Below are 15,402 nucleotides of genomic sequence, written 5' to 3'. Positions count from 1 at the left end.
AAGCTTAGAGTGGAAGTCCAAACCTTCAGACAGAAGGATGGAGAATCCCTCTATGAAGCTTGGGAAAGATACAAACAATTAATCAGAAAATGTCCCTCAGACATGCTTTCTGAATGGAGCATCATAGGTATCTTCTATGATGGTCTCTCTGAACTATCCAAGATGTCTTTGGATAACTCTGCTGGAGGATCTCTTCATCTGAAGAAGACGCCTACAGAAGCTCAAGAGCTGATTGAAATGGTTGCAAATAACCAATTCATGTACACTTCTGAAAGAAATCCTGTGAACAATGGGACTAGTCAGAAGAAAGGAGTTCTTGAGATTGACACTCTGAATGCCATACTGGCTCAGAACAAGATATTGACTCAACAAGTCAATTTAATTTCTCAAAGTCTGTCTGGAATGCAAAATGCACCTGGCAGTACTAAGGAAGCTTCATCTGAGGAAAAAGCTTATGATCCTGAGAACCCTTCAATGGAAGAGGTGAATTACCTAGGAGAACCCTATGGAAACACCTATAATTCTTCATGGAGAAATCACCCAAATTTCTCATGGAAGAATCAAGAGAGACCTCAACAAGGTTTCAATAATAATAATGGTGGAAGAAACAGGTTTAGCAATAACAAGCCTTTTCCATCATCTTCTCAGCAACAGACAGAGAGTTCTAAGCAGAATACCTCTGACTTAGCAACAATGGTCTCTGATCTAATCAAAACCACTCAAAGTTTCATGAATGAAACAAGGTCCTCCATCAGAAATTTGGAAGGACAAGTGGGTCAGCTGAGCAAGAAAGTTACTGAACTCCCTCCTAGTACTCTCCCAAGTAATACAGAAAAAAATCCAAAAGGAGAGTGCAAAGCCATAACCATGGACGAATATGGAGAGGAAAGAGAGGAGGTGGACGCCACTGAGGAAGACCTCAATGGGCGTGCACCAACCTCCTCTGAGTTCCCCAATGAGGAACCATGGAAATCTGAGGCTCAAAATGAGACCATAGAGATTCCATTGGATTTACTTCTGCCTTTCATGAGCTCTGATGAGTATTCCTCCTCTGAAGAGGATGAGTATGTCACTGAAGAGCAAGTTGCTAAATACCTTGGAGCAATCATGAAGTTAAATGTTAAGTTATTTGGAAATGAGACTTGGGAAGATGAACCTCCCTTGCTCACCAAAGAACTGGATGACTTGTCTAGGCAGAAATTACCTCAAAAGAGACAAGATCCTGGGAAGTTTTCCATACCTTGTACCATAGGCACCATGACCTTCAAGAAGGCCCTGTGTGACTTAGGGTCAAGTGTGAACCTCATGCCTCTCTCTGTAATGGAGAAGCTAGGGATCTTTGAGGTACAAGCTGTAAGAATCTCATTGGAGATGGCAGACAACTCAAGAAAACAAGCTCATGGACTTGTAGAGAATGTTTTGGTAAAAGTTGAAGACCATTACATTCCTACTGATTTTATAGTCCTAGAGACTGGGAAGTGCATGGATGAATCCATCATCCTTGGCAGACCCTTCCTAGCCACAGCAAAGGCTGTGATTGATGTTGATGGAGGTGAACTGATCATTCAAGTGAATGAAGAATCCTTTGTGTTTAAGGCTCAAGGATACCCCTCTGTCACCATGGAGAAGAAGCATGAAGAGCTTCTCTCAAATCAGAGACAAACAGAGCCCCCACAGTCAAACTCTAAGTTTGGTGTTGGGAGGCCACAACCAAACTCTAAGTTTGGTGTTGAACCCCCACATTCAAACTCTAAGTTTGGTGTTGGGAGGTTCCCACAGTGCTCTGATCATTTGTGAGGCTCCATGAGAGCCATCTGTCAAGCTACTGACATTAAAGAAGCGCTTGTTGGGAGGCAACCCAATGATTATATTTTATATATTTTCTTTTGTTATTTTATGTTTTTTGTAGGTTGATGATCATAAGAAGTCACAAAATCCATTGAAAAAGCAAAAACAGAATGAAAAACAGGAAGAAAAATAGCACACCCTGGAGGAAGGATTCACTGGCGTTTAAACGCCAGTGAGGCTAGCAGTTGGGCGTTTAACGCCCAGTCTGGCACCATTCTGGGCGTTTAACGCCAGAAAGGGGCACCAGACTGGCGTTAAACGCCAGAAAAGGGCAAGAACCTGGCGTTAAACGCCAGGAATGGGCACCTGCCCGGCGTTTAACGCCAGAAATGGCTCAAAACGTGATTTTGAGCAACATTGGGTGCAGGGATGACTTTTCCTTGACGCCACAGGATCTGTGGACCCCACAGGACCCCCACCTACCCCACCACCACCCTCTCTCTTCTTCCCCCATTCACCAATCACCTCAATACCTCTTCCCCAAAAACCCTTCACCTATCAAATCCCATCTTTCTCTTCACCACTCACATCCATCCTTCATAAAACCCCACCAACCTCACCCTTCAAATTCAAACCACTTTCCCACCCAAACCCACCCATACATGGCCGAACACAAAGCCATTCCCTTCTTCCTCATTTCTTCTTCTTCTACTCTCTTCTTTCTTCTTTTGCTCGAGGACGAGCAAACCTTTTAAGTTTGGTGTGGTAAAAGCATTGCTTTTTGTTTTTCCATAACCATTTATGGCATCCTAGGCCGGAGAAACCTCTAGAAAGAAGAAAGAGAAGGCAAAAGCCTCCTCCTCCGAGTCATGGGAGATGGAGAGATTCATCTCAAGGGTGCATCAAGACCACTTCTATGAAGTTGTGGCCATGAAGAAGGGTCAACTTTGATCAAAAGGTTGGACCAAGTCCTCATAGATATCTGTGAAGAGGACGCCCAATGGAAGAGAAATTCAAGAGGGAAGCCGGTTCAACTGAGAAGGCATGACCTCAAGCCCATTACTAAAGGATGGAGCAAACAAGAGACCCCTCTCATCATGAGATCCCTGAGATGCCTCAAGGGATGCACTTTTCTCCACAAGACTATTGGGAGCAAATTAACACCTCCCTAGGAGAATTGAGTTCCAACATGGGACAACTAAGAGAGGAGCAACAAAGACAAGGAAGAGACATTGAGGAGCTCAAGCACTCCATAAGACCTTCAAAAGGGAAGAACAAGCCGCCATCACTGAGGTGGACCCGTTCTTTAATCTCCTTGTTCTTTATTTTTCTGTTTTTCGAAAATTATGCTTTATGTTTATCCATGTTTGTGTCTTATGATCATTAGTGTCTTAGTGTCTATGCCTTAAGGTTATGAATGTCCTATGAAATCCATCACCTTTCTTAAATGAAAACTGTTTTTATTACAAAAGAACAAGAAGTACAGGATTTCGAATTCATCTTTAAAACTAGCTTAATTAGTTTGATGTGGTGGCAATACTTTTTGTTCTCTGAATGCATGCTTGAACAGTGCATATGTCTTTTGAATTTGTAGTTCATGAATGTTAAAATTGTTGGCTCTTGAAAGAATGATGAAAAAGGAGACATGTTACTGAGGATCTGAAAAATCATTAAAATGATTCTTGAAGCAAGAAAAAAGCAGTGAATACAAAAAAAAAAGGGAAGGAGAAAACGAAAAAAAAAAGAGAAAGAGAAAAGAAAGAAAAAGAAAGAAATAAAGTTGTGATCCAAGGCAAAAGAGTGTGCTTAAGAACCCTGGACACCTCTAATTGGGGACTCTAGCAAAGCTGAGTCACAATCTGAAAAGGTTCACCCCAATTATGTGTCTGGCATGTATGTATCTGGTGGTAATACTGGAAGACAGAGTGCTTTGGGCCACAGCCAAGACTCAATAAGTAGCTGTGTTCAAGAATCATCATACTTAACTAGGAGAATCAATAACACTATCTGGATTCTGAGTTCCTAAAGAAGCCAATCATTCTGAATTTCAAAGGATAAAGTGAGATGCCAAAACTGTTTGGAGGCAAAAAGCTACTAGTCCCGCTCATCTAATTTGGAGCTAAGTTTCATTGATAATTTGGAGTCTATAGTATATTCTCTTCTTTTTATCTTATTTGATTTTCAGTTGCTTGGGGACAAGCAACAATTTAAGTTTGGTGTTGTGATGAGCGGATAATTTATACGCTTTTTGGCATTGTTTTTAGTATGTTTTTAGTATGATCTAGTTAGTTTTTAGTATATTTTTATTAGTTTTTAGTTAAAATTCACTTTTCTGGACTTTACTATGAGTTTGTGTGTTTTTCTGTGATTTCAGGTATTTTCTGGCTGAAATTGAGGGACCTGAGCAAAAATCTGATCCAGAGACTCAAAAGGACTGCAGATGCTGTTGGATTCTGACCTCCCTGTACTCGAAGTGGATTTTCTGGAGCTACAGATACCCAATTGGCGCGCTCTCAACGGCGTTGGAAAGTAGACATCCTGGGCTTTCCAGAAATATATGATAGTCCATACTTTGCCCAAGATTTGATGGCCCAAACCGGCGTTCAAAGTCACCCTCAGAAATTCCAGCGTTAAACGCCGGAACTGGCACCTAAATGGGAGTTAAACGCCCAAACTGGCATAAAAGCTGGCGTTTAACTCCAAGAAGAGTCTCTACACGAAATTGCTTCATTGCTCAGCCCAAGCACACACCAAGTGGGCCCGTAAGTGGATTTTTATGTCATTTACTCATCTTTGTACACCTTAGGCTACTAGTTATCTATAAGTAGGACCTTTTACTATTGTATCTGTAGACTTTGGTAGCTATCTTCGTTTTATGCTATCTTAGATCATTGGGAGGCTGGCCATTCGGCCATGCCTAGACCTTATGCTTATGTATTTTCAACGGTGGAGTTTCTACACACCATAGATTAAGGTGTGGAGCTCTGCTGTACCTCGAGTATTAATGCAATTACTATTGTTCTTCTATTCAATTCCGCTTGTTCTTTGTCCAAGATATCACTTGTTCTTCAACTTGATGAAGGTGATGATTGACACTCATCATCATTCTCACTCATGAACAAGGTGACTGACAACCATTCTTGTTCTACAAGCAACCAAGGCTCTAGTGAATATCTCTTGGATTCTTTAATCGGAATCTTCGTGGTATAGGCAGGACCTGATGGCAGCATTCAAGAGAATCCGGAAGGTCTAATCTTGTCTGTGGTATTCTGAGTAGGATTCAATGACTGAATGACTGTGACGTGCTTCAAACTCCTAGCAGGCGGGGCGTTAGTGACAGACGCAAAAGAATCAATGGATTTTATTCCGGCCTGACCGAGAACCGACAGCTGAATTCCGCTATGCTGTGACAGAGCATATGCAATCGCTTTCACTGAGAGGATGGGAGGTAGCCATTGACAACGGTGAAACCCTACACGAGCTTGCCATGGAAAGGAGTAAGAAGGATTGGATGAAGACAGTAGGAAAGCAGAGAGACGGAAGGGAAGGCATCTTCATGCGCTTATCTGAAGTTCCTACCAATGAATTACATAAGTATCTCTATCTTTATCTTTATGTTATTTTCGTTCATCACCATAAACATTTGAGTCTGCCTGACTAAGATTTGCAAGATGACCATAGCTTGCTTCATACTAACAATCTCCGTGGGATCGACCCTTACTCACGTAAGGTATTACTTGGACGACCCAGTGCACTTGCTGGTTAGTTGTGCGAAGTTGTGTAATGCCATGGAATTGAACTACCAAGTTTTTGGAGTTCATGACCGGGGATTATGAGAGTTGTGAAAAGTATTGTTCACAATTTCGCGCACCAGTCCTCTATAGAGAATTGTGCCTTAGCTTCTCTTAGCTTTCGCTTCAAGGTCCTTTCAGGTTCAGGGTCAGCTTCAACAAGAATGCCTTTGTCTCTGCTCCTGCTCATATGAAAGAGAAGAGAACAAGAAAATGTGGAATCCTCTATGTCACAGTATAGAGATTCCTTGAGGTGTCAGAGGAAAAAAAAAATAGAAGACAGAGGTAGAAAATTCGAACTTAATCAGATAGAGTTCGAATTGTGCATTGAGAAGGAGTGGTACTCCATAAATAGAAGGATGTGGGAAGAGGGGAAGAGAATTTTCGAAAATTAATTAAAAAGTTTTTAAAATCACTTTGAAAAATTGATTGATAATTTTCGAAAACTCACAGTGGAAAAGGAATCAAGTGATTTTTGAAAAAGATTTTGAAATTAGAAGTCAAAAAGATTTGATTGAAAACTATTTTGAAAAAGATGAGGTTAAGAAGATATGATTGGTTAAAAAAAATGTGATTGAGAAAATATGATTTGAAAACAAGTTTAAAAAGATTTGATTTTTAAAATTAATAACTTGGCTATCAAGAAAAGATATGATTCAAACATTAAACCTTTCTCAACAGAAAAGGCAACATACTTGAAATGTTCAATCAAATCATTAATTGTTAGCAAGTATCTTTGAAAAAGGAAAGAAATTAATTTTGAAAACATTTGATTGAAAAGATATGATTTGAAAAAGATTTGATTTTGAAAAACTTTGAAAACTTGAAAAAAATTGAATTGAAAACAAAATCCTCCCCCTTGTGCCATCCTGGCGTTAAACGCCCAGAATGGTGTCCATTCTGGCGTTTAACGCCCAAAATGCTACCTTTTTGGGCGTTAAACGCCCAACCAGGTACCCTGGCTGGCGTTTAAACGCCAGTCTGTCCTTCTTCACTGGGCGTTTTGAACGCCCAGCTTTTTCTGTGTAATTCCTCTGCTGCATGTTCTGAATCTTCAGTTCCCTGTACTATTGACTTGAAAATAGAACCAAGATCAAATAAACAATACATGCAAGACACCAAACTTAAAATTAGACACTAAACTTAAACAAGAAACATAAAATATTTTTGGTTTTTATGATTTTGTAAATTTTTTTGTGCTTTTTCGAAAATTATATGAAAATAGAAAATAAAGGTTTCAGAATTCTCAGTTTGGATTCCAGGAATCATTGCAATGCTAGTCTAAGACTCCGGTCCAGGAATTAGACATGGCTTCACAGCTAGCCAAGCTTTCAAAGAAAGCTTCGGTCCAAAACACTAGACATGGCCAATGGCCAGCCAAGCTTTAGCAGATCATTGCTCCAATAGCAAGATTGATAGAAATCAACAAGCTCTTGTGATGATCAGTTGAAACCTCGGTCCAATAAGATTAGACATGGCTTTACAGCCAGCCAGACTTCAACAGATCATCATGAAACACTAGAATTCATTCTTAAGAATTCTGAAGAAAAAAAAATACCTAATCTAAGCAACAAGATGAACCGTCAGTTGTCCATACACAAAACAATCCCCGGCAACGGCGCCAAAAACTTGGTGCGCGAAATTGTGATCACTACACAACTTTGCACAACTAACCAGCAAGTGCACTGGGTCGTCCAAGTAATAAACCTTACGCGAGTAAGGGTCGATCCCACGGAGATTGTTGGTATGAAGCAAGCTATGGTCACCTTGTAAATCTTAGTCAGGCAGACTCAAATGGGTATAGTGATATACGAATAAAGCATAAAGATAAAGATAGAGGTACTTATGTAATTCATTGGTAGGAACTTCAGATAAGCGTATAGAGATGCCTTCCCTTCCGTCTCTCTGCTTTCCTACTATCTTCATCCAATCCTTCTTACTCCTTTCCATGGCAAGCTTATGTAGGGTTTCACCGTTGTCAGTGGCTACCTCCCATCCTCTCAGTGAAAATGTTCCTATGCTCTGTCACAGCATATGGCTAATCAGCTGTCGGTTCTCGGTCAGGCCGGAATAGAATCCATCGATTCTTTTGCGTCTGTCACTAACGCCCCGCCTGCTAGGAGTTTGAAACACGTCACAGTCATTCAATCATTGAATCCTACTCAGAATACCACAGACAAGGTTAGACCTTCCGGATTCTCTTGAATGCCGCCATCAGTTCTTGCCTATACCACGAAGACTCTGATCTCACGGAATGGCTGGCTCGTTTGTCAGGCGAGCACTCGGTTGTCAGGCGATCAACCATGCATCGTGTATCAGGAATCCAAGAGATATTCACTAGAGCCTTGATTGCTTGTAGAACAAAAGTGGTTGTCAGTCACCTTGTTCATAGGTGAGAATGATGATGAGTGTCACGGATCATCACATTCATCAAGTTGAAGAACAAGTGATATCTTGGACAAAGAACAAGCGGAATTGAATAGAAGAACAATAGTAATTGCATTAATACTCGAGGTACAGCAAAGCTCCACACCTTAATCTATGGTGTGTAGAAACTCCACCGTTGAAAATACATAAGAACAAGGTCTAGGCATGGCCGAATGGCCAGCCTCCCCCAAAGAGGGTTTAATCATCAAAGCATGATCAAAAGATCCTCCGATTGAAAGATTTCAAATACAATAGTAAAAGGTCCTATATATAGAGAACTAGTAGCCTAGGGTGTACAGAGATGAGTAAATGACATAAAAATCCACTTCCGGGCCCACTTGGTGTGTGCTTAGGCTGAGCAATGAAGCATTTTCGTGTAGAGACTCTTCTTGAAGTTAAACGCCAGCTTTTATGCCAGTTTGGGCGTTTAACTCCCATTTAGGTGCCAGTTCCGGCGTTTAACGCTAGGAAATCTGAAGGTGACTTTGAACGCCGGTTTGGGCCATCAAATCTTGGGCAAAGTATGGACTATTATATATTTCTGGAAAGCCCAGGATGTCTACTTTCCAACGCCGTTGAGAGCGCGCCAATTGGGCTTCTGTAGCTCCAGAAAATCCACTTCGAGTGCAGGGAGGTCAGAATCCAACAGCATCTGTAGTCCTTTTCAGTCTCTGAATCAGATTTTTGCTCAGGTCCCTCAATTTCAGCCAGAAAATACCTGAAATCACAGAAAAACACACAAACTCATAGTAAAGTCCAGAAAAGTGAATTTTAACTAAAAAATAATAAAAATATACTAAAAACTCAACTCAAACTACTAAAAACATACTAAAAACAATGCCAAAAAGCGTACAAATTATCCGCTCATCAGAATTCCAGGAATCATGCAATGTTAGTCTAAAGCTTTAGTCTAAAGAAATTAGACATGGCTAGCCAAGCTTCAGCAGGACATTGCATTCAAGAGCTAAATTGATGAGAATCAATCAGCTTTGGTGATGATAAGAACATCACCTTGAAACACTAGAATTCATTCTTAAGAACTCTGAAAAAAAATACCTAATCTAAGCAACAAGATGAACCGTCAGTTGTCCAAACTCAAACAATCCCCGGCAACGGTGCCAAAAACTTGGTGCACGAAATTGTGATCAACAATGGCGCCATCAACATGGTACGCTCAATTGCAATCTCAACTCTTTATCACAACTTCGCACAACTAACCAGCAAGTGCACTGGGTCGTCCAAGTAATAAACCTTACGCGAGTAAGGGTCGATCCCACGGAGATTGTTGGTATGAAGCAAGCTATGGTCACCTTGTAAATCTCAGTCAGGCAAACTCAAATGGTTATGGAGGATATATGAATAAAACATAAAACAAAGATAGAGATACTTATGTAATTCATTGGTGAGAATTTCAGATAAGCGTGTGGAGATGCTTTGTCCCTTCCGTCTCTCTGCTTTTCTACTGTCTTCATGCAATCCTTCTTACTCCTTTCCATGGCAAGTTGTATGTTGGGCATCACCGTTGTCAGTGGCTACAATCCCGTCCTCTCAGTGAAAATGTTCAACGCGCTCTGTCACAGCACGGCTAATCATCTGTCGGTTCTCAATCAGGTTGGAATAGAATCCAGTGATTCTTTTGCGTCTGTCACTAACGCCCAGCCTTCAGGAGTTTGAAGCTTGTCACAGTCATTCAATCCTTGAATCCTACTCAGAATACCACAGACAAGGTTTAGACCTTCCAGATTCTCTTGAATGCCGCCATCAATTCTAGCTTATACCACGAAGATTTCGATTGAGGGATCCAAGAGATATCCACTCAATCTAAGGTGGAACGGAGGTGGTTGTCAGGCACACGTTCATAGGTGAGAATGATGATGAGTGTCACGGATCATCACAGTCATCAAGTTGAAGAACAAGTGATATCTTAGAACAAGAACAAGCTGAATTGAATAGAAGAACAATAGTAATTGCATTAATACTCGAGGTACAGCAGAGCTCCACACCTTAATCTATGGTGTGTAGAAACTCCACCGTTGAAAATACATAAGAACAAGGTCTAGGCATGGCCGTGAGGCCAGCCTCCCAAAGAGGGTTCAATCATAAAAACATGATCAAAAGATTTTTTTTTTAAAATACAATAGCAAAAGGTCCTATTTGTAAAGAACTAGTAGCCTAGGGTTTACAAAGATGAGTAAATGACATAAAAATCCACTTCCGGGCCCACTTGGTGTGTGCTTGGGCTGAGCATTGAAGCATTTTCGTGTAGAGACTTCTCTTGGAGTTAAACGCCAGCTTTTGTGCCAGTTTGGGCGTTTAACTCCCATTCTTGTGCCAGTTCTGACGTTTAACGCCGGGCAGTTTTGAGCTGATTTGGAACGCCGGTTTGGGCCATCAAATCTCAGGCAAATATGGACTATTATATATTGCTTGAAAGCCCAGGATGTCTACTTTCCAACGCTGTTGAGAGCACGCCAATTGGGCTTCTGTAGCTCTAAAAAATCTACTTCGAGTGCAGGGAGGTCAGAATCCAATAACATCTGCAGTCCTTTTCAGCCTCTGAATCAGATTTTTGCTAAGGTCCCTCAATTTCAGCCAGAAAATACCTGAAATCACAGAAAAACACACAAACTCATAGTAAAGTCCAGAAAAGTGAATTTTAACTAAAAACTAATAAAAATATACTAAAAACTAACTAAAACATACTAAAAACAATGCCAAAAAGCGTATAAATTATCCGCTCATCAACCAACCGGGAAGGGCCCCAAGAGGTCGACTCCCCACTGTGAGAATGGCCGGGAAGACGTTAACAAGCTTAGCTCGGAGGCCGGTGCCCTGTGGAAATTGGCGTTCTCTTGACACTTGACGCACTTTCTAACAAATTCTTTAGAGTCTGCCATCATTGATGGCCAATAGTATCCAGCTCGGATTAATTTTCTTGCTAGGGCCTTACCCCCTATGTGATGTCCGCAACATCCTTCATGGACTTCCCTGAGGACGTTGTCCATTTGGTCGGGGTGTAGACATTTCAATAGGGGCTGGTTGAGTCCTTTCCTAAACAGCTGACCCTGGATGATCGCGTACTTGGCCGCTTCCCTTCTCAGTTTCTTGGCGTCTTTTTCGTCGTCGGGGAGTTTGCCATTTTCTAAGAAGCTGGTGATGGGGTCCAACCATGAGGGGCTTATCCTTGACCGCCGGCTCCCTCATCATACCTTGGATGAGAGATCGGTTACCTTCTCCCGGTTTGGTGCTAGCCAATTTTGATAGGAGATCCGCCCGTGTGTTCCTTTCTCTTGGAACGTGGTGGATCATGACCTCCTCAAACTTCTGGCTCAAATCCTTGACTTTCTCCAAGTACTTTTGTAATACTGAGTCTCTGGCTTGGTAGCTCCCGTTTACTTGGGAGGTGACGACTTGTGAATCGCTGCATATTTCCAACCTTGTCGCTCCAACTTCCATTGCTAGGGCTAAGCCCCCTATGAAGGCTTCGTATTCTGCTTGGTTGTTCGAGACGGGAAATTCGAACTTGATCGACTGTTCGTATATGACCTTGGCTGGGCTTTCCAGGATGATCCCGGCGCCCCCGGACGTCTGATTGGAGGCTCCGTCCACGTGGAGCTTCCACCGTGTGCGTGTCTCTTTGGTTGGATCCCCCGTCACTTCTACCAGGAAGTCAGCCATCGCTTGCGCCTTGATCGCTTACCGGAGTTCGTACCGTACGTCATATTGGGAAAGTTCAATGGACCAAGTCATCATCCTTCCCGCCAAATCGGGTTTTTGGAGTACTTGTCGGATTCCTTGGTCCGTCCTTACGACAATCCGGTGACCTTGGAAATATTGTTTTAACCTCCGTGAAGAGGTCAAGAGTGCCAAAGCTAGCTTTTTCAATTTGATGTACCTTAGTTCAGCCCCTTGTAGGGCTCTGCTCACGAAATAGACTGGCTGTTGAGCCCTTCCTTCTTCTCGTACCAAAACCGCGGCCAGGACTTCTCCTGTTATGGCGAGATATAGGTATAACGGCTCCCCGTCCTTTGGCTTCCCGAGCACAGGGGGTGCCGCCAGGATTTCCTTGAAGTGTCTAAAAGCTTCCTCGCATGCGGGCGTCCATTCAAACGCTATCTCTTTCCTCATGAGGTTAAAAAAGGGTAGGGCTTTTGTTGCCGAAGCTCCGAGAAAATGGGATAACGAGGTTAGTCGCCCTGCCAATCTCTGGACGTCCTTGATACAACCCGGGCTCTTCATCTGGAGTATCGCTTGGCATTTCTCAGGGTTAGCTTCTACCCCCCTTTGGGTTATCATGAACCCTAGGAACTTTCCAACTTCCATAGCAAAAGCACATTTGAGGGGATTAAGCTTCATGCCGTGTTGTCGGAGAGACGCGAATACATTTGCCAGGTCATTCAGGAGGTCGTCGGGTCGCGTAGTTTTTGCAAGGATGTCGTCTACATAGACTTCCACCGTCTTGCCTATGAGGTCGCGGAATATTTTGTTCATCAGCCTTTGGTATGTTGCCCCCACGTTTTTTAGGCCGAACGGCATCACCTTATAACAGAAGGTTCCCCCAGGCGTTATAAATGCTGTCTTGTCCTCGTCAGATCGGTGCATCGGTATCTGATTGTAGCCGAAGTAGGCATCCATAAAGCTCAAATACCGGTAGCCCGCCGCCGCGTCGACGAGTGCGTCTATGTTGGGGAGGGGGAAACAATCTTTAGGGCATGCCTTGTTAAGGTCTGAGTAGTCTATGCACATTCTCCATTTAACGCTGTGCTTCTTTACCAGAACTACATTCGAGAGCCAGGTCGAGTAGTCTAGTTCTCGTATGAAACCTGCTTCTAGGAGGCTGGCCGTCTGCCTGGCCACCTCCTCCGCCCTCTCCCGTGACATCTTTCTCCTCTGTTGGGCTACCGGGCGTGCTTCCGACTTGACGGCCAGGTGGTGTGACATGACTTCGGGGTATATGCCCGGCATGTCGGCCGGTGTCCAAGCGAACAAATCCCCATTGGCCCTGATCATTTCTACCAGAGGCTCCTTCAATTCATGTGGGAGGTTTCTATTGACAAACGTGAACTTTTCCTCCGTTTCACTGACCCTGAATTTTTCCAGGTCCCCCTCTGGTTCTGGTCTGGGCTTGTCGTCTACCCTAGCGTCTAGGTCAGCCAAGAACACCCCCGACGCCTCTTTAGATTTCTTCCTTAGGGAGAGGCTGGCGTTGTCGCAAGCGACCGCCGTTTCTAGGTCTCCCCTTATGGACCCTATAGATCCGTCATCGGTAATAAACTTCATGACTAGTAGCTTTGTGTTGATTATTGCTTCAACATCGTTAATCGTCTTCCTGCCCAAGATGATGTTGTAGGCCGTGGAATCTCAGAGAACAACGAACTCAGCCATTGCCGATCTTCGGCCTTGGGCCTGTCCCACGAAAATCGGCAAGGATATTACTCCATCTGGCTTGATGAAGTGGTCGCCTAACCCGATGACCCCGTGCTGATGAGTCGATAGGTCGGCGTCCCTTAATCCCAGTGCGTCGAACACATTGCGGAACATAATGTTCGAGTCCGCCCCTGTGTCAACAAGGATTCGTTTTACGAGGCCTGTTCCCACCCTGGCCGTGATGACCATGGGTGGATTTTCAGGGGCCTCGTCGAACCACTGATCTTCTAGGCCGAAGGAAATAGATGGGGGCTTCTTAGAGCTTAACATCGGCACGGAAGAGACCGCCAGGATGTTGGCGTCTTTCTTGTGCGCCGATCTCGACCTTGGTGCGGTGTTTTTGGCGGTTACTACGTTTATCACGGTGAGACCATGGTCTTTGTCTTCTGGCTCTTGTCGCCGCTTTGCCGACCGGGTCTTGCCTTCCTCGTCTTGGTCGCGATGTCACCTCCTCGACTTCCTTATAAGATGGGAGAATTCTGAGAGTTTACCGTCCCTTATGGCTTGCTCTAGTGCATCCCTCAGGTCAAAGCAGTCCTGTGTTTGGTGCCCATAGCCCTTGTGGTAGTCACAGTAGAGGCTCTTGTTTCCCCCCGTACGGTCCTTGAGTAGTTGGGGCTTCGACAAGATTCCTTTCTCGGCTATTTGCTGGTAAACTTCCATGATGGGGAGAGTGAGTGGAGTGTAGTTGGTGAATTTCCCGATCCGGGAAAACGGTCTGGGTGCCTTGCTCGGCCCTCCCTCTTTGGCTTGTTCTTTCTGTCTCTCTCCGTTACCTTGTTGCCTAGGTTGATTGTAGCTGGAGTGACGTTTATTGGCAGCCACGACCTGGCTGACTTCCTCGTCATTTATGTATTCCTTAGCTACCGTTTGGATTTCGTGCATCGTCCAAACCGGTTTCGTGGTGAGGTATTTTCGGAAGTCCTCGTTCAGGAGGCCGTTCGTCAGACAGAGGCTGGCCACCGAGTCAGTTAGACCGTCAATTTCCAAGCATTCGTCATTGAAGCGGTCCAGGTATTTTCTGGTCGGCTCCCCGGGCCTTTGGGTTATCCCGAGCAGGTTGATCGGGTGTTTTTCCTTTGCTATTCGTGTTGTGAATTGAGCCAAGAAGGCACGACTGATGTCTGAAAACCCATAGATGGATCCCTGCGGGAGGCCGTTAAACCATCGGATCACAGGTCCAACCAGGGTGACCGGGAAGGCCCGGCACCTCACCTCGTCTCCTACTCCCTCCAGATTCATTCTAGCCTCGAAGGCCGTGAGGTGTTCCAGAGGGTCTTGGGTTCCATCGTACCTCATGTCCGTTGGTTTGTCGAAGTGCTTCGGCAACCGGACCTCAAGGATGGACCGATGGAACGGGGTGGCGCCCATTATCACGGGTTGCCGTGTCCTCACAGGCTCCCTTCTCCATCTTCACGATCTCGTCCCGTGTGGCGCGTTTCCTTGCCTCGGGAGTAGATGATTGTGTCGTTCCGTCTTCTCGGGATGGGCGAATCTTCTCGGGTGCTTTCCACTTCCGTTTTGGAGGCGGAGGCGTGCCGGGGGCGACTCCGGTGGGAATCTCTCTCCCGGCTTTCAGGGGACGGGGAGTAGCTAGGATCGGTGGTTCATCGATCATGCTCTTGATCGGCTAGTTGTCATTCCAGGTTCTGGACCCTATGGCGTAGCTCCTACATTATTATGGCGCTGTCACTGCCAGTTCCTCTAAAGGGTCGCGTCTCTCGCGTCCTTGTGCGTGGTTCGGTGCGTTTTTGGGGGGGCCTGCGTCGCCCTCCCGGTGAGGCAACAGAGGTTGCCCCCTCTGCGCCGGCTGTTCGGCCTTGGTCTCCAAAGCCCGGCACGACTTCCATTTAGACGTCCCCACAGACGGCGCCAATGTTCTGTTGAACGGTTACTGGACGGTTCGGGTGGAGTTTGTGGAGCTGGGAATGCTTTGATCACGATCGTGCTGGGATCCGGTCAGCCGGGT

At 44.5% G+C, this 15,402-nt stretch overlaps 1 protein-coding gene and 1 non-coding gene across 2 annotated transcripts; both read right to left on the bottom strand.

Moving 5' to 3' along the window:
* LOC130958472 (small nucleolar RNA R71) lies at positions 1-108 on the bottom strand. Its single transcript, XR_009077592.1, has one exon. It is a non-coding gene; the product is annotated as a small nucleolar RNA R71 (small nucleolar RNA).
* A 13,769-nt stretch (positions 109-13,877) lies between these two features.
* LOC130957458 (uncharacterized) lies at positions 13,878-14,732 on the bottom strand. Its single transcript, XM_057884316.1, has one exon. It carries the CDS (start codon positions 14,730-14,732, stop codon positions 13,878-13,880), a length of 855 nt encoding a protein of 284 aa, XP_057740299.1.
* Positions 14,733-15,402: the final 670 nt, after the last annotated feature.

Source organism: Arachis stenosperma, chromosome 10 (genome assembly GCF_014773155.1).
Source record: "Arachis stenosperma cultivar V10309 chromosome 10, arast.V10309.gnm1.PFL2, whole genome shotgun sequence".
NCBI lineage: Eukaryota > Viridiplantae > Streptophyta > Magnoliopsida > Fabales > Fabaceae > Arachis > Arachis stenosperma.
The sequence above is the reverse complement of the archived record's forward strand: the minus strand, read 5'-3'. Positions and strand labels throughout refer to the sequence as shown.

What these genes read in the sequence shown, in the direction of transcription:
- LOC130957458 (XM_057884316.1), bottom strand. Translation starts at nt 14,732, where the DNA reads ATGAGGTACGATGGAACCCAAGACCCTCTGGAACACCTCACGGCCTTC.